We start from the raw sequence: 19,000 nt of genomic DNA, 5'->3' as shown, positions 1-19,000 counted from the left end.
AAACATGCAATACAAAACATAATATTTTCTGATCACAGTGTGTTTAACGGATGTTAATAAAGTTTATTTGTTTAACGTCAATAGTAATGTTATTAATGTTATATTCTGAATGTATAACTTTTGTTAATACCAGAATGTTCTTATTTTTGCTGTACTGTATTATTTATTTAGTTACTTGCTATTTGGCACCCGGTTGATACTTTTCAATGTGTTTAAAATTTTGCTGTAAATACTTTTGCTGTTTTGTGTCTTGTTAGTTGTACTTTGTTTTATCAGTAGACTGCTACTTCTGCTGCTCCAGTGAGGTAAAGGCCTTAGTCAGGAGGATTACGCCCTCCTTTTGCCTTACCTTGCGGGCAAACCTTGCATTTGTCTTGCCCAAATAAATGGAAAAAAAATTAGCAGAATGTGTTACATATTGCTTTCAATGCATTGTTGAATTGACCGTGGCGGCTACGTTGAATTATCTGGAATTTCAAATTAACGAGTTGCGAATTAACGAGTTTTTGCTGTATATGTTTCACAGCCATAACAATGCGCTGCATAATGTTTCATTCCCCACTTTTGAAATCATGTATCTATACTACATGCATAGCTTTCTGTAATTTTAGGAGTTCATCTTTCCTGGTAGTACTATATGTTTCACAGCTATAACAATGCACAGATGTGACCTGTGCTTGTACTGATGCCATGCTGCACTGGCAACTGTGGTGAGCAAAGGAAACAGCTGCGCTGCCATGTGCAGAACAAATGGAGCACAACTTTCTGAAGTTCTCTAGTATTTTTCTGCTAAACGCACAATAAATCATGTGTTTACATTGTTCAAGGCAGCGAGTCTTGAATGAAATGTGAATGTGTGGAATGAAAGATAAATTTTAGAAGTGTTCAAATACAATATGACTCAAGAAAAAGAAGAAAGCCAAATATCTAATTGAATACCGAATATCAGTAAATTTAAAAGTCTAATGCTTACAAATTTTGTGTAAGAAAACCAGGCGCACTACGTGTTTGGGAGTCTGCTGTCACTGTGCAACAACAATTTTGCTAGTTATCAGCAACCTTGGTGCCGAGGAATTGAGACGTACAGTACAGCCTGCTCTTATTAAAGGGAAAACCAAATTTGTATGCCAGTACTGATTACAGCTCAGCTCATATATGAAGGGCTGGACATTTTCTTTACTATATGGAATGTTTTCTGAATACAATCAAGTGGTTTTTGTAGTCTCTGAAGCTGAAGAAGTAGTGAAGTTATACTGTCCTGAATATGCTCAGTTTAATGGTAGACCATACTGCACTTCGCGGCAATCTTCTGTTGCTTAGAACGTGTTGCTTTCCAGCTTTCCCATCTTTATCCCAGGTGGGTTTTTTGGATTACCATCAGCTCATTAAAGCCAAGCTGCACAACAGACAAAAGTGCGAACTGCACATTATGTGTCTGGTCTTGCCGCTGACAGCTAAGGGCACGCACCTTTTCACTGTATAGTTAGGTGTCGTTCATTACATTTTGAAGGCTGTGAAATTGGGAGGGCCCTGGCAAATTCCCTTAATGGGCCCCCCTCTTTTCGCATCTTACCTGCAGCCCATGCAAAATGCGTCTACAGCCAGACAGTCAGCACACTAGTCACATGACATTTTTGTACCCATCATGTAAACACGATGGCAGTGTTGCGATTGTTTGCTCAAAGGTACCAGAAGAGACCACAGCACATCTACGAACAGCATCCTGAACGAGCGGTCGCCACACAGTGTGCCACTAAAATGGAGGCTGTGAACAATGTTGGTGCCATGCCCTACACTCGCTTTTGATGGAGAGGTGATTTGCCGACTTTCCGTGCATTATGCAGCAGCTGAAATACATATGCATTAATTAAGCACTAAACCAAAACTTAAGCCGCCAGCACATGATGAAGCAGCACCATTATGCTTAACGACCTAGGCAGTGTGCCCTGTTAGATACGGACCATTAACTATCATTGGTCAAGGTCTCTGAACGTAACCACTCGCCGTAGCATTCCAATTATGGTGCACAGGTGTGCGTCGACCATACTATCAGACCTGCAAGACAGGTTGGCTATCCCACCCTCGTGTGCCACGTGTGGAGCTTTTGTTTCCCCCCTGCGTGATGCTTCCTGATAGTGCAACTGGAAGCTGGCACGATTTGAGGTAGTTGACCCTAGTCTCGGGAAATGCTGCTTGCAGCATTGAAATGTCGTTCAAGACGACCCATCCCCTCCAGCTGAGCACCTTCTAGGTGAGGAGGCAATGCCGGACGGAGGCAGCCATTGGAGAATAGAGCTCGTGGAGTGTCGCCATTGGCCGACCATGACACAACTTGGACAGGCCCTCCAATAGGATGAACATGACACCTGTACGGGCTCAACAATTGCATGAACATGACTGCACGGGCTTGACGACTGAAAATGACGTGGCTCTGACGGACTGAAGGGGTTATAAGCCAGAGAACCATCGGGAAGAGAGAGACAATCTTGCCGCATGCCGCAACGCACAATTTGCTGCCAGCCATCAATGACTTTTTACTGTTATTGTGGTTTGTTCTATTCCTGTACATTATATAAATATACCCTCATTTCTCGAAGTCCTCCTCAATGTCAGCCAACTTCTGCACTCAATGGCAAGATCAAATAGCACATAATGAAAATTAGCCACTGGCCAATGCTACAATGGGCCGCAAGCCGCTGCAGAGAGCGATTATTGCGAGTGCATGTAGTGAGTTTGTCTGTGCTGACAAAGAGCTGTGAAATGCGTGCGTGAACATGCGTCTCCGATGTGATCTGCATTCCCTTCCAGTGGCTAATCAGTCCAATCTACACACATGCTTTCATCCTTTCCATATGCGCTTCTTTTGTCGTCATGTGCTCCATCTGTTTCGTATATTGAAATTGTTACGCTTGGTTCTGTCAACCTGGACGAACATTGTACTACCAATGGAGACCACGTGCCATGGTTTGACTGCGTGCGTCGAGGCACTGACCTTGGCTGGGCCTTTCTTCGAATATAGGGAATATTTAAAAAAAAACAAATACTACAGTAGATATTCATTTTGTGAATCGCATTATTTGAACATTCAGTATTTGATTCGTGTTTGTATATTTAAGTATTTGCCCACCCCTAAAGATAATTGTACGTCTAGTATTAATGTTCAAATCTGTGATGTAACTGGTGTGCAATTAAGTAATTTGTGTCAGGCCTGACATTTCACATTGAAAAATGTATTATGCCATTTACTCACAAAAGTATAAAACCGTCTTCATTACGATTAGAATAAACTGTTTACAATTAATTTTAAAATGAGGGTGCTCACATTTAATTGTAGCATGAGAGTGTCTTAGTCTGAAAAAGAAATTATGCATTGATATAGTGCAGACATTTCGAGAGGTTGTTGTATGCACTGTGCTTTAAGGGACTTGCGGCCTAGTAGATTAGCGTGCTATCAGAACAACAGCTACAGCAACTCTTGTCACTACAATGCATGGCAGTGCTACGAATGCCCTAACAAATGCTCACCATCACCACAGTCAGTGAAAGCCAATTTGCAAGTTGTGTTGTCACTCTTGTAACTTGATACACAAGTCTTGCAACTTGTCAGAGATGAGCACTCCACACAAGGAGCCTTGCAGCTGCAATGGTAAGAGAGAGAGAGAAAGATTAAAAAAAGGAGTTGAACGTAATGATGATAATGGCACATGGTTTCTCTCAGCACAAGGGCCAGGGATGGCCAAAGAGTGCCAAGAAAAACTGTATGAAGCAGGTTCATTACAGCGCAACACAAGACGAGGACGAAGACGAGGCGGTATAAAACGATGACACGGCGCCATGTCGCCGTTTTATCCTTCTTTTGTCCTCATCTTCGTGTTGCGCTGTAACAAACCTTACTATGAATCCCAACCAACTGGCCCAACTTGCCATCTTGATGTGGTATGAAGCAGTCTATGATGTGATAAATGGCAAATGATAATTGTACTATGGTTGCATAATGGCATAAACATATACACTAAAATAATGACACTAACACGTCATGTGGGCTATGACCATGAAATGAGTTGAAAGTAAAGCAGCCAATTCAATCACATGGCTTGCGACAAAATTCAACATGTACTAAATGTCTACAGCCTGTCTCTGAAAAATAACGCTATCAAAGCATATCAAGTTAAGCGACAATACTGATAGGACTTGAGTTGCTCTTCTCATGTAGGATATGATTTATGGATAGGAATGAACACTCCAGTCCAAGCCACATAAAAATCTGACCATAATATAGGAGTCATGAATATTGAAACGTAAGGAAACATTTAAGATTTTTTTTTTCGTTAACCCCACAAAACCTAAATTACATTCCACAACAAGAAAAGTTTGAACTTGTTCATCTCGATTATAGCTGTGGAGTGTATATTCATTGCACACCTTGCCTATCTCGTATGGACGATGCGGCCTAAGTGTTTATTATTTTGTGAAGCAATAAACTTTCAGTTGTCAGTCAGCGCTCGTGTCGTCCAATTTTTGTCCCTTGTCTGTGTAGCGCTGCACATATACATAAAAATGTTAACCTACTAACTTGCCCAGCTTGCCGTGTTGATTCAGTATATTCTTATTTTAAGAAAGAGAGAGAGAGAAAGTTAGTCAGATAAAAACCTAATTACTGTATTATTAATTAACTTGTAATTGCATTGCTGAACTAGCAATAACAGAAAACTTGCTCCAGCTTATAAATAAAGTTACTGTGAGCTTTGTGGTACATCTCCCGCACTTAGGTAAGCATTTTGAGGTGTTAAACTCAGTGCGGCAAAAATAATATGCAGTGTTTTGTGAAGTTTTACTCTCTAATGTCAGCAATCCCTCCCCTCCCTTTCTCCCCAAAAAGCAGAAAAAGCAGTAAAAAAAATTTTACAAGTCACTTGGCAGAAGCAACTAAGCCACTATCTGCTTTTAGTTATCATATAAAACCTTCAGATCACTAAAATGTAACATTCTCTCAAGCTTCGAACACGAACTCAAGGCTATGGGAAAAATTCTTGCAAAACTCATCTACGCCGATTGCCTAAGTGAGAGTCATTCACACAGCAAACTTAATTTATTCAACTTCCATTACAGTCAACTGAGCAGAGCGTGATGATGCACCTGTTTGGCTTCGTCGCTTTTGTGGCCAAATGCACTGTGCACCTCTGGATACCTTCCAACCCTCCATGCGCGAGCCATGCATGCGCATCGATATCGTGATAGCACAACGGTGGCAGTGCCCATTCGCTCTACTGTCTCATGTATGGTGCACCCCTTCTCCACCGTTGGAGTGGTGCCGAGGATAGGAACTTGCTAACCACACTGCAGGCCCGGGTTCAATTCCTCGCAGGGGCTAGATTTTCTTTATTATTTTTGTGCAGAAATCATGTCGAGGCCACACAGATAGACTAAAGTAGGGTAGGGCAGCCAAAGAACTGCCCTCTTGGATTTAAAAAAGCTGATCAAAAGCCGCACCTCTGATGCTTTGATATCAAACACTGCTTCCAATGAAATATCTTCAAAAGGGCTACAAACCTGCGACAAAAGCCATCTGGGCCACCGTAGAATTTGGGAGGGCAGTGCGTGAAGCATTGGTTTTTGTGAGACCAGAGTCCTTCAGGGCATGTGACACAATCCTGAGGAAAAGGGCCATGGCACGTGCTGCACGTGTCATGGCAGCGACGACATCTGAAACCCATAACCACAAAAGTCAGCTGTAACATCCTTGCTCGGGCAGTGCCTATACCAAGTTGCCAAATTAAATTTTGCGCTTGGTTAGCAGTTTCATCAAATATGCTGCCAACGTTCCTATGGAAAATTTTTTTGCAGGTCCTAGAAAAGTATCTTAAAAGGATCTGATACAAAGTGACAAGCAGCCCTGCATGCACAAAGATGAAGGATGGCAATGCTTTATCTTGGTCCAGTTGGTGCTTGCCCAATGATGGAGTCGCAGCATAAAAATTAGGCCAAAGCTTAGCACTGCTAACACTCAAAGCATCTGGTAGCATACTTAGATTGTGATGATTGTGATGTCGTGACAGCTGTGTGTGTGTGCGTCACAGGCGACCTTGCATACTCATTCATCAAAGTGACATTTCTATACCTTGTATCTGCTATAAACTTGCGATTTCTTTACACTGTGATGCACAATGCACACCTCGACTTTTGCTGTTAATACCTCCAAAGTGCGTGAAGTTCACCTATAATACAATAAAGAAATGCGTGACTAATGGTGGGATTGAACCTCTGCCAGTCTAGTAATGTAGTACAGCAGTCCAATGCTCTAACCATTAAGACAGCGCAGCTGCATTATAGCAATATTCACGAAACCAGAAAATTTGGCCTCCATAACCACTTATTTTATTTGGAATGAGCTTGTGAAACTGCCATCCAGAAAGTTTCAAGGATTCAGGAAAGAGGATCATGCTACCACAATGAACCATGCCGTTTGCACACTATATTTCTTTCATTTCGTTCCTGTCATACTCACTGCTCACATTCTCTCTTCCCCGCCAATTGATAGTGTGTGCACCCCCATTCCGAGCAATGCCCTTAATTAAACATTGCAAATTCTGTAAAGCAATTTTCAACACTAACATTTAGCTATGCCTGTGCAAAGTCTCAGCTCAAAATGCTTATTCCCCTTTTCCGGGGGCCATTCTAAAATTAATTTACACAAAGTGTTTCAGTCTTCACCCCAGCACTTTGTAAATTTCTTATTTGTCTCAAAACTGCTACACACAGTTGTAACGCATGTGTAGCATCCTTGTTAAGTTTAGTCCTGGCCTAAATTTTTCCATAGGGATGTGTTGAAGTTTCTGTGGTCTCTGCAGTGCACTCCAATTGGTGCAAATTTGATAAATCTTGTGGCACTCCCTATGGCCTCACATTTTTGCAAATTTATTACAGTAGGCTTTCATTAATTAGACTCTGGCTAATTCTATTTTTTGGTTAAATTGATCCAGAGGTCCTGGCTAGAACCTATAGATTTCTATGGGCCTAAACTTTCATTACTTCATTCTAGAAATTGGCCCTCACCGGATAATTTGAGCTTGACTGGTCAGAACAAATGTGCCTGACCCAAAATTTAACCTCAACTGTGAATGCAATAGCTGCAGCAATGTCTTGGTGGTACTAAAGGACAGCAAATATGTCGAAGACACATTATGTGTTGCTGGAAACGCCTATTTTCGGCCTGCCATCGTAGGATTTTCAGGCGAAAATAGGAGCCCACTAAATGCTTACCATATTTACCCATCTCTAATGTACATATTCCTTTATTTAAAAAAAAAAGTGGCTTAAAATTGTCAACACAGTGCAATTAGCCTGTGTTGACAGCCTACCCTCATAGTCAACGTCATTGCTGTTATTATCACAGGGTGGCAAGAAAAATTTTCAAGCAGGAAGCTGACAATGATGCACCACTTTATCTCATGAAAAAAGATAATTCAAAAGATACCACATTATTTTACATGCTAAGCTAGCAGCAACAAAGTCATTTCAGGTGTTTGTGCCATTTATGAGAACTGCACACTTTGCAGGGTAACTGGTGAAGTGGCTAGTCAAGGCCAGAACAGGAGACATGCTAATTTTTTTTTTCTTTTTTAGAAAACCAGGTACGTGTTACATTTCTATCTTCTTTCAGAGCACTAATGTCACTTCTACATTAGCTTTCTACTTTTAATGCATAAAATCTAGGTGCATGATAGCTTTGGAGGGGCTTTAGAATCGGGCAAATACTGTCAAATGAAGCAGCAGTGTGTTCGGGCATCTTTCCTGCCTCTTTTTTAATTCCACTCGTCAGATAATTGAATCACTCTTCCAGTTAAGGCCAAATTAACAAAAATTGATCGTAGTACATTCTTCAAAGCACCTATACATCATTCCTTCAAAGTTTCTTTCCTAGCCAATTTTTGTGCCCTTTCAGAATATTTTTTTTTGTCCCAAATTATGCTACTTGATTTTGATAAATTCTTGGAACTCCCAGAATTAACTCAGATCTCTAGCATTCTGCCTGCAATTATACATAAAACTGATAAAACACTTAATGTCCCTGCAAAATTTTGTCACAATTTGATCTACAGCTCTCACAGTCAATGTGGACACTTGGCAGTCACCAAAACATGATGAACAAATGAATATGCTATGCCCATTTCCCGATTCATAATTGCTGTCTGCAGTAAAATTCTAAAATATTTGCTTGATTCTACAGCAGCTTAAGCTTGATGAAAAGAGCATCTCACTCAGTCATATCACCTAAGTTACAGCAGTATTTTGAACTGCCTAACACCAAATTACAAGGTACTATTCAAGAAGACTTCTGTCCATACTGATGCTTTCCAATAGACTACAAAAACAGCTGCCTCAAAGGCAAAATTTGATTTCCATATCTCATAGAAAAAAACAAGCTGACAAAGGTAATGTGGCTGATTTTTATAAATGCCATATTCATTCCATGTAGTGTTGCTATAAATGTACTGCATGGTATTAACATGTGCCTGTCACACTTTCTGGCTACAAACGCTTACTTGCAAGATGAGAGGCACAACATGACATCCAACATGACATATATGCATTAGCTAATAATTCAACAACGATCACTTCTCATTTATGAGACGTTCGATCACAAGCTAAAGCAAACAATAACATGGCTCATCAAGCAAAAGACTATAGAAGGAAGGGATCAGTGAAGCAACAACAGTAAAGTACTGCCAACAAAAAGGAAGAACTTAATACTTCCTGCAGTCACTAAGATTAATTCTACTGCTCATACCTTTCATATTTATCCTTCTGATTGCTACCATTAAGCTATAAAAAATTTGCTGTTTGCAATAAATGACGTCTGCTCACATCCTCTCTTTTGGGGACGAGTATGTGCCGTTTGGACAAGAGCCGACACACATGTTGCCCAATCTGAAGTAATTTTTCTGGCACTCCATGCAGTTTGATGACGAGTTCACACATTTTGAACAGCTCAAGTCACATTCCACACACTGTCGTAAGTTCGAATCTGAAAAAAAAGAAGAAGAAGACAAAAGCAAAATGTTCAAGACAAGTTTACGCCTCTAACTGTGTTCAAGACAGGTTTACCTTTCTACGAGTGGTTCAAATAAAGCAATAGGCACCAAGATGAGGAACATGACAAACATAGGACATGCATGCCCACCCAGAATAGGCATTGGTTAAAACAACGAAAAAGGCACACAATGTTCAGATACACTTACAGAGGACACTTCCTCAACTGACTGAGAAACAGATGGAACATTGACACAAAGTTTGCTTGTCCTTTTAATCTTTAATGTCTCCTGTTGTACCATGCAACTCAACAGAGGCAGGCTAATTAAAATTAAGCAGAGTGCACCCACACCTCGAGGCAGCATGGCTGTGCGACGAGTTGAACATTCTTTAATGAGACAGTGCCCAAGCCCGAATACCAGGATAACATACATGGTTTAAATAAGCAAATCTCATGTGTACAGGGCTTGTTTGCACAAATCATTTTACCCAGACGTAAAAAGCTTCACACAGGTGACAGCAAGCTGCTACGTTGAAAGTTGTCAAGTGCAAAGGCAAATGCACACTACATGAAGCATATCAAGAATTTCATTGTTTGATAAGCAGTTAGGGTCGAGTGAGAGTATTGGGCTCCTCAGTCAATTGACAGTTTACTGTGCAGAAACTTACCGTTACTTGTGTAACGCTGACCACAGGGTAAATTTTGCCCCTGGGTAAGTGTCTTCATGCAAACAGTAGTACGTGGAAGATGTTTGAACCCTAACTTTAAGTCCTTAGCCCGCTGTTTGGTGTGATAAAGTTCCTGATGAAATGGTGTGTTTGAAGTGAGACCACCATAAAGAAAGGTGAAAGTGGCCTATCCTACAATAGAACTGTAAGAGAACTGAGAACCACTAAACCTGACTAGTGATGTGGGCTGTGCTTCATGCCCAGTGACATTACAAAAAGTTAGATTTGCATTAAAACTTTGTGGGTCAAGTTCATAATAGCAAGCATACAAGCAGTTGTCACAATTTACTGTGTGCTTTGCTTCACTACCAGAGGTGGGCAAATGCCCTCATTCTTGCTTTTCTCCCTCACCCTCACAATGCAAGTACCGTCCTCACCTCACAATCACACTGAAAAATTTGACCGCCCTCCCTCACTCTCATCTTCACTTATAAAAAAAAACCTATCCACCCTCCCTCGCCCTCATAGTGAAAAGGCTGCCATCCTTCTCTTACCTTCCATTTTCTACAATTTAAAATAAACCATTTGCTCGACCCGAACAACACTTACTGTCTACTGACATTCCTATTGTGAAAGGGTGCCAAACTGTTATGCTTTTAGGTGCTTCACTATAAGTCAGCAAAATAAACGGAGCTCACTCACCAAAGGGGGGGGGGGGGAGGGGGTGTCATACACGTCTGAAGACACCCCTCTTTCCGCCGGCTACACCCGAGGGGGGGGGGGGGGGTGACAGAAGACCTATGGGCCCCGGCTGCCAGATGACCTAGCTAAGCCACTGACTGGGACTCACTAAAATACTACTCAGCCGGGCTCACTCAGACTCACCAGAATTATACTCAGCCAGAATGACTTGGACTCATACTCAGAAAAATTCTACTCAGCCAGGTTCACTCGAACTCACTTAATCAGACCCAAAAAGGCCCACAGATCTCACAAACTCAGGCTTTCTCTTGAATTGAACATATCAAAGACAAAAATACCTTCATACCAGGCTAATGTACAGAGAATTCAGAGAGATTACAAATGCTAAAAATTTAGAAAGGAATATGCAGGAAAGTCGCCAATATACAAGAAATTTCCTTATTTGTTGTTCATCATGATGTCTTGCAAGAACCAAATATGTACGACGCTCGACCTTGGCCATGCTGGATTTATTTTGCCTAAACATATGTGCAAAAGGAATCTTTAAAGAATATGCAAATTCTTATTTGTTTGTGCATGTGTGCAGTGTGCACACGCTTTTGTTTCTGTACCGCATGTGCATTTTCTCCTGTTTGGGATAGGTAACATCCTTTTTTCCTAGCACTGCACTAAACAAACGCTTGCATCGTAAAGAAAAGCTTTCCTTCTGGAAATGTGCCCAAAGAAGCTTGACTATACATAATGTCGCTTATCCATAATTTAGTATAGAACTGCAGGAGGTCCAACTCACTGTAATGCTTTCCGAGGTGCTGAACATTACACTAGGCACCGAGGATTTCTTAAGTCCTGTTTGATCCACGAAATCAACCCCAGTTTCCTCTATGATACTACATCTGTACTATAAGTGCAGATTCACAACTCCATCAGTGACACTGCTAACAACCACATTTGCAGCCAAACATGCTGAATGCAAGCATCAAACATGGAGGACGTAAAAGATGTAAGACTCGCTGAGTCACATGATCGTCTTGAAGCATAGTGACGTGACGTGAAAAAAGGCTCATGGGAAATAGGCCTTCACCACGTGATGAGAATGCAATAATTTTTATTAAGAGTGCACAAATAGTGATTTTTGAGACTGGATAGAATACGAATTGAACAGTGTCTGAAGCAAATTGAATCGAATCAAATATCGAATAGTTTTCGAATAGTTTTAGAATAATGACCAGCTCTTATCACAATTAATATAAAATGATGTGCACATCCCACTATTCTCAAGTTACCAAGTTTCTGTCATTACATAGTACATTATGGAGCATTGTTTATTGAAAGCACAGATGGAGCAGGAGCAAGCAAGTAGTTTCTTTGCATGCCCAGGGCTCTTCAGAGAGTGCAACTGATCGGTGTACAGCTTGTAAAGTATGACTACCTAAGTGGCATAGCCTGCTCCATTATGCCAGTTCAGGTGTTTTATGTCTGTACTATGCTTGTGGCAGTGAAAGTCTAATGTACTTTTGCCCAAATATTATGTTTAGTTGGGTGCAGTTGATGTTCCGAAATATTAGAAAGGTATTCGACAAATATTCACATTTATGAATAGTGACTATTCAATTCATAATTTGAAAGTTGAATATTCGCACACCCATAATTTTTACCCTCTGTGCATGTGGAATGGAGAATGTGCAATGAGGGTGCCACTAAAACCTACCACGTACCAAACAGTATTTGAAAAAGCCCAATAACCATGCAGGGCCTACTCGTGAAGACTCGTGAAGATTGGCTCTGGAGATAATGCCGTGGGGCTGCATCATAGGAGACTGGCTTGCAGAGGCTAGCTGCTTGGCGTCATGCTCCCTGCTATTTGCATCTTCCGTCCATCAAGACACCAAGTGTGCACAAGAAAGCTACATCGGCGATGTTCAATTGAACTACGATTCACGAGAGCAATGCTGAAAGTCGGCCGCACCTCGTTCTTCTCAAAGGTTGCACCAGTCACTGAGCATTCGGAATGAGCGGTCACTCTACAAAGGCAACAGTAGTACCACTCATCATAGGCAATGCCACAGGCATAGTTTAGCAGCACGACCGGCAAATGAGCAGTGCCATGATGTCAAGTCCCATTGAATGGCAGCCACCACTGCTTCCACATGAAGGCTCGAGCACCCAAGCAAAACAGGGAACGGTAGCTGCGCTGACGAAACCTATTAAACTGGAGAAACTCTTGACAGCATCAAACCTGCTCGCTTCTTACAACAATGAAGCCCACGGCACGGCTTCTTTGACCTTGGCTGCAAGGGAGAAATGAAATGCTTACACAGCATGCACTATACTCGCAAGTCCACGGATGCTTTGCGCTCTGCAGCGATCTTTCCCCCATTTCCTTTCCAAGCCTGCTTAATGCCAAGCAGAGGAAATATTGGAGGGAGGTTTGGAAGGGCAGCGTTAGTAGTCAAGATGCAGTGGCGCTGACTTTCGCTAGACCTGTGCTCAGAGAAGTGGAGGTTCGCATTCAGGAAGGGGAGGAGAAAATTGCAGTTGTGGCGCAGAGCCGTGTATTCCCATGCTTTACCTTTTTTTGCGCATTTGTGTGATGTATCCAGTATCATTGCCACCCTCGCCCCGAAGTTATTTATGTTTTTCTTTGTGTTTAGGCTGGCAAAATAGACAGAACTTGCTCAGACTCACTCACAAACCACATCTTTTGCTCAGGGCTCACTTGGACTCAAGACTCCCCATAGTTCAACTCAGCCAGGCTCACTCGTACTCAGACTTGCCAAAATGCAACTCAGCTGCATGGTTGTTGCATCCATGCGCAAGTGCCGCATAACAATATGAAGAGGTTTTGTTCTTGTGTTTGTGGCAGTAAATCACCTGACGGCAATGTTAAATTTGTATAAATATGAAATGCCACTTAAGATGCGAACATGTTGTCAAAGCTGAATTTTCCTGAGCGCATGCCAGCTGTGGTGGCTCAGAAACTAATGCTGCTTTTGTCAGGCATGCGATCACACATTCTATTTATGCCACAGCGGTTGCACATTGGCAGTGGGCAAGGTAAAAAAATACTTTAGTAGTAATTACTACACTTCACAGGTAGTCAAATAAGCCTACATTAACGCACTGCAAACTGAAGCAAGTACTTTTCAAGCAGTAAGTACGTTTTTTAACAGCATGAAGCTGACCATTATTTTTTACAATGTTTGTCAATGGATGGCGAACAATATGGGACATGAATGTATGTACAGAGTGCTGTCATGTTTCTAATAAATTGCTAATGGTGTTTTTGATTCAGGCTTGTTACAGGGATTTGAAAACAGAGGATTTGTCATAATTCATGAATATATACTAAGCAATTATGTGTTAATCTGCTCAACCATTCTGCTGTGCCTATTCTCGATAATCTATGCAACAGCTCAACATTGTGGAAGTCGAGCTAAAACACCGAAGCTGAATGTTTACTGTAAAGTTGCTCGACTGCCGTTGGCGTGAACAAGCTTAAGAATAAAACAAACCAGTTTTGCTTGTACTGCAGATGAGCTCTAGCTATATTACTGACATTTTTTTCTTCATTTTGATATTTCCTTTAGTTCATATGTCAGTGCCCGAAAATCCTCAAACTCAAACCTTTAGGGCTAGAAAAGGTAAATTCGAGGATGTTTACTTTGGATAAAGGCGTGCGCTGATGGTGGTGATCAGTAAAAAAAAATCTCAGAGTGACCGCCAAAAAGTCGCCATTACTCTTTCCACTCTCATTGCCGCTTTCAGTGGCTACAGCTCTCAATAGGTTCAGCTACAGCTAACATCAACAGGCATTTATGACTTTTATCAGTTAAATGTGGACTTCGACATACATCTGCACTAGAGAGACTTCCTGCGAATGCACTTAAAAACTTTAGACTTTAAACCAACCATACATGCAATCTGGGTGACTTTCCGTACTTCAACAATATGAATGGCCTTTTCCTCATTTAACCTCAAATTGTCACTGTACCTTCCCTCACCTTCATCAACCTTCCTGAAGGCGATCCTCATCTCACCACATGAGGGTGAGGGCAGATGAGAGTGAGGAAGGCCCTCGTGAGGGTGCCCATGCCCCTTTACTACCAGCAGTCAATTGTATCCGTGCTAAAGTTCATGTACATGCAATGGAATGGTGACAGTGTATCACAAGTGATGTGCCTGCTTATAAGCGACCAGTCGACAATGATCCTGAATGCTTAGCTCCTACCAGGCTCATCCGTGCATCTACTTAGTGGAACAGAGATGGTTTGCAAGGAACAGAAAGTTTGCAGTAACACTGGTCCAACCAGACAAATACTTGCATTCACACGCATGACATTCACATTCAGCTGCATAGGAGGCAAATGCAAAAAGCACGGCCTTCATGCATTACTGCACAGAAGTGCAGTGTGAGTAAAAAAGCCCCCTCCCTCCTCCCCTCATTTGCCAGCCCTTGTCACAAAAAATTCTGCAATAAAAGAAATAAAAAAAAATAATACTTGCTCATTGTTTGGACATTTTCGCAATCTCCAAGTATGAGAAATTGGCCAGCCACTGCACTTGTTCCAGTTAATTGAATACCAAAAGTTTTGAACTTTGAATGTTCAAAACTTTTGACTTGAAGTGTAATACCTCAAGATGCAATTTTCTGCAACACCTGACAACTCCGAATTTGCAATAATGTTTTAATGGAAGACTGACAGACAATTTAAGCCAATGCACACTACATGAAGTATATCAAGCATGTTATTGTTCAACAAAGCACATTTATTTTCATTAATCTTCATGGAAGCAATGTGACCATCTTTGCACATTGGGAGGAAATTGAGGGTACAGGGTTTTCCTTGTAGGTTGGAAAGCAGTACTTATTCCTGGCTGTGCTGTCTGTTTTTCAGAGAACAGACAGTTGACAGTTGCACTAGCCATCTCTTGGTCTGTATTTTGTTCAAGAAGTGGCACATATCTGACAATGTCAAATTTTTCTCTAACTTGCCTTGTTAAGCCATGTCAAGACTGTTGATTTCTCACCTGCATATGTTCCATCAGGGCACTCATGCCAGCAGGAACCCTCTGGTGTCAGGTGCTTCCCTGGGGGGCAGGAGAGGCAGTTGCTCTCAGATGGGCCATAGCATGATGTGCAGCTGTCATGACAGTTCTCACATGTGAAGCTTTCCCGGCTCACAAACTTTCCCATGGGGCATGTCTCCACACAATCACCCTGTTTGAGATGGCATGAAAGCAACAATGAAAATGTCATGTGATCACATCAGTGAATAATAAGATTTGTTTCCCCTTTTTATATATAACCTCCTCCTCTTCTTACACATTTCCACAAAATGCTTAGCACAAATAAATTAGAAAATCATTACGCTTGGAGATAACGTTTAGTACAACAGGTGCCTTGCAAGTTCAACAATGCCATTTTTTTACACACAATGCCCAAATATAAATTGCTATTGGTAAATGAATGTTGTCAAAGAGGCAGCAGTACTGTAAATTGTGGTTTAAGATTGAATTAAATGTCAAAATTTTTCTCACTGTATAAGTGGGCTTGAAACTTTCACTTCGTCATTCTCATTGTCATGTGGCAAAACCATGTGAACCTTCTTTATATATTTTTGAATTCACAAACCAAGACCTTAGTTCTCATTCCATGGAAAAAAATCTTATGACTGCATGCTGCAAAATGGGAATGACAATCAACTTCCCGGATGTGGACAAAGTGTGTAGTCTATTCTGACATCATCACCTTCGTTACATTCATGTTGAATTCCAATGGCGGAGTTGGAGCAGCCGACGGACTCCACGAGCGAGCGCTCGACTCTGGCGTAGGGCAACGCCTCCAAATCTGCGAGTGGAACACAACCTGCGCCGCCAGAGCAAGGCGGAAGCGGAACTTTTATCTGCAAGTTACCCAGGATGCCTTGTGTGTTGTCATTTCCTTCCGCTGTTTGCTCCCAGCACCGCCACACCGGTCACTTGTCTCTTCAGTGCCGTTCACCTGTTGTTTTTTTAAAAGTGCGGAATGGATATCTCGCCAAGCGTGCAGCAGCTTTTGCTTCCTCGTTAGTCGTGACCGGTGGCGCCTCCCAGCAGACAAACGTGGTAAAGGAAATACGTCACACAGAGTTCCGGTCCACTCCGCCGATTTTGGCGGAGCATCTTTTTCTGCTCCACGGAGTGACTCCCACTCTGAATCCCCTCTGACTCTCTCACAGGAACACCTTACTCCTGCCCTCACTCTGTCATTGGAACAAACTTGCTCCGAAACGAGCAGAAAAACTTGCTCTGACTCCGCCATTGGAATTCAACGCCAATTAAAACGCCACTTGTCAAAAATGAAACTCAGCGGTGTACCTGTTCTCCGGCATCACATGGGTTGCGTGCCAGGCGGCTGCTGCTTGCCTGGGCTGCCCCCGTGTCTCGGATGATGTATGAGCTGTGTGGCCGTGGACGCAACTTGATGGGGTCTGTGTCAGTGCCATAGAAGATGAGGTACCAGTGCTTGAGCTTGCCTGGGAACAGCGAGCGGCGTGGCCCATCACTGGTGATTATGAGACGCCACGTGCCAGGTGCTGGTTCGCCCCAGAAGTGTACAGACATGAAGGGCCAGTTGTTGAAGGTGTCCTCCTGTGTGAAAATGAGCAACAGGGATGGAGAGGCACAAAACAGGCCCGTTGGCTGGTGATTCAATATGAGAGCAAAAATGCTTGCCTTAGAGGATAGGACAAAAGAAAGAATAGAAAGAGAAGGCGGCAGAAGAAAAGCCAGAACATTACTCTTTTGATCCGAAGCTCAAAAAAGGTGAATGCATAAGACACATGCCTGATAAGCCTCTTCGGGACACCTTGAAGGAATGCAAGTGTACTAAATTTTAAAAAGCACCAACGCAAAATTTTTGTATCTTGCTTCAACAGGTTGCTGAGACCACAGTAACAACAGCGTGAGGCCACAACTGCTCCAGGATGACACAATTACATCATTCTTTAACACAACTAGTCCAAAATGCACCATTTCCAGCGTTGCTTCCTGGGCCATGAACTAGATTACTGATTGCACCTGGTGCTCACATAATGTCACAGACCATTGACATGCCAGTAAAATTAGAATAGTGATCATGAACCACACTGCTGCTGAAAGTCAAATCCATTGAGCACTCTATCGTGCCTTCTAGCTACTCCTTCCCATTTGTCCACTGGACACTTTCTTGCATTCTGTAGCATAAGATAAGCCTGAATAAGATCACATGATGTTAAATCAGTAGGAATTCTGAGTATTGCCTTCAACATTTCTCCCATTCTAGTGTTTGTTCTCATGCAGTGGCAAATGAGATGAGCAAAACAGCAGACCTCGTGTGAAATTCCATATGCAGGCCACACTGAACCCTCCAATCAGTGCATCGTAGAAGGTAAGCATTAAGCGGGAATAGGGCAAGAACAGCTAGCCCAGACAATAGCTGCCAAGTCTTTCCTGCCCTTGGTATACAACTCTCACCTTCAACAATGCTTCAACTGCAGTCTTAATAAAGCTAATGTCAATCTAATAAAATGTGCGTGGAAAGCTTACATACCAACATTTTTAGCCCTACCACATACACATAAGGATCACCAGAGAAAAAAAATTAGGTCTATTTTATTTTTGAACTGAACTACTAATTTACCAGAGAAGCTGTCACTACTAAGTTCCATAAGAACACTGAAAGTAATCGCAAGTAGGTGTGCAAGTACAGTGAACTCCTGTTAAGACAAACTCAGTTAACCCGAATCCTCGCATATAACGAACAACATGGGAATGTTTGTTTGGTTTTCCATAGACTCAATGCAAAAAAAAGAAAATTTGCTTAAGATGAACTGCCTCAGATCTGCTCTTCGGTTAAGATGAACATTTGGAGTGACCGCCACCGCTACCAATCCTGGGCTAGGGTGCCTCGATGCACCTCAACCAGGGGTAGGCACTCTACTGGAGGCCTGCGGCATACATCACTCGTGGACAGAGGCAAAAGCAAGAGGAGAAAACAAAGAGACAGTGACATTCCACTTTGTGGATGCGGGTGACGTGCAAGCGTATGGGTGCCGTAGCACATGTGAAGCTATCGGCCCTCTGTGAGCCTAGACTGTCCGCATCGCAGATCGTATTCAAGACAAGGCTTGCGCGGCTGTGCCATACACAGCAGCTGCTGGCTTTCATTTGCTTACTAGATAAATTAACAAGCATGGTGTCTGACACACAGGCAAACATGAACACATCACACTCGATGACCGGGATTCTCACTGCCAAAACGCTGGTATGAGGAATTGCGGTGACAGCAGCAGCAACGAGCGAAGTGACATTCGCACTGTCTATCGCTTCGATGCAAATTTAGCGGCGAGAACACAGTGCACACAATGCTATGAGCCATCGGCCCACCTAGACTGTTCCCCCAAAGCAGATTGCGTTCAAGACCAAGTCCGCGTAACCAAAGTACAACACTCCCTTCCTCCTCTCCTGGTGCCATGCACGTGACGGAAGATGGTGCACTTCACCCCCACCCCCCCTTCCTCCTCTGCGCAAGTGAAATCGGGTCGCCATCGTTGGCTCACCGTTGCACGCTTTCACTCGC

General features: G+C 42.5%; 1 protein-coding gene across 1 annotated transcript in view; it reads right to left on the bottom strand.

The window, feature by feature from the left end:
- Fur2 (furin-like protease 2) overlaps positions 1 to 19,000 on the bottom strand; it is a 77,789-nt gene that overhangs the window by 22,433 nt on the left and 36,356 nt on the right. Inside the window, exons 13-17 of the mRNA XM_075681360.1 lie at positions 16,759 to 17,031; positions 15,430 to 15,619; positions 8,866 to 9,025; positions 5,551 to 5,703; positions 3,526 to 3,638 (exon numbers count right to left, since the gene is read on the bottom strand). Of these exons, the coding sequence (XP_075537475.1) occupies positions 3,526 to 3,638; positions 5,551 to 5,703; positions 8,866 to 9,025; positions 15,430 to 15,619; positions 16,759 to 17,031 (889 nt within the window). The remainder of the gene's footprint in view (positions 1 to 3,525; positions 3,639 to 5,550; positions 5,704 to 8,865; positions 9,026 to 15,429; positions 15,620 to 16,758; positions 17,032 to 19,000) is intronic.

This window comes from Dermacentor variabilis, chromosome 2, assembly GCF_050947875.1.
Source record: "Dermacentor variabilis isolate Ectoservices chromosome 2, ASM5094787v1, whole genome shotgun sequence".
NCBI lineage: Eukaryota > Metazoa > Arthropoda > Arachnida > Ixodida > Ixodidae > Dermacentor > Dermacentor variabilis.
Note: the sequence above shows the minus strand (reverse complement) of the source record. Positions and strands in the feature narration are given on the sequence as shown.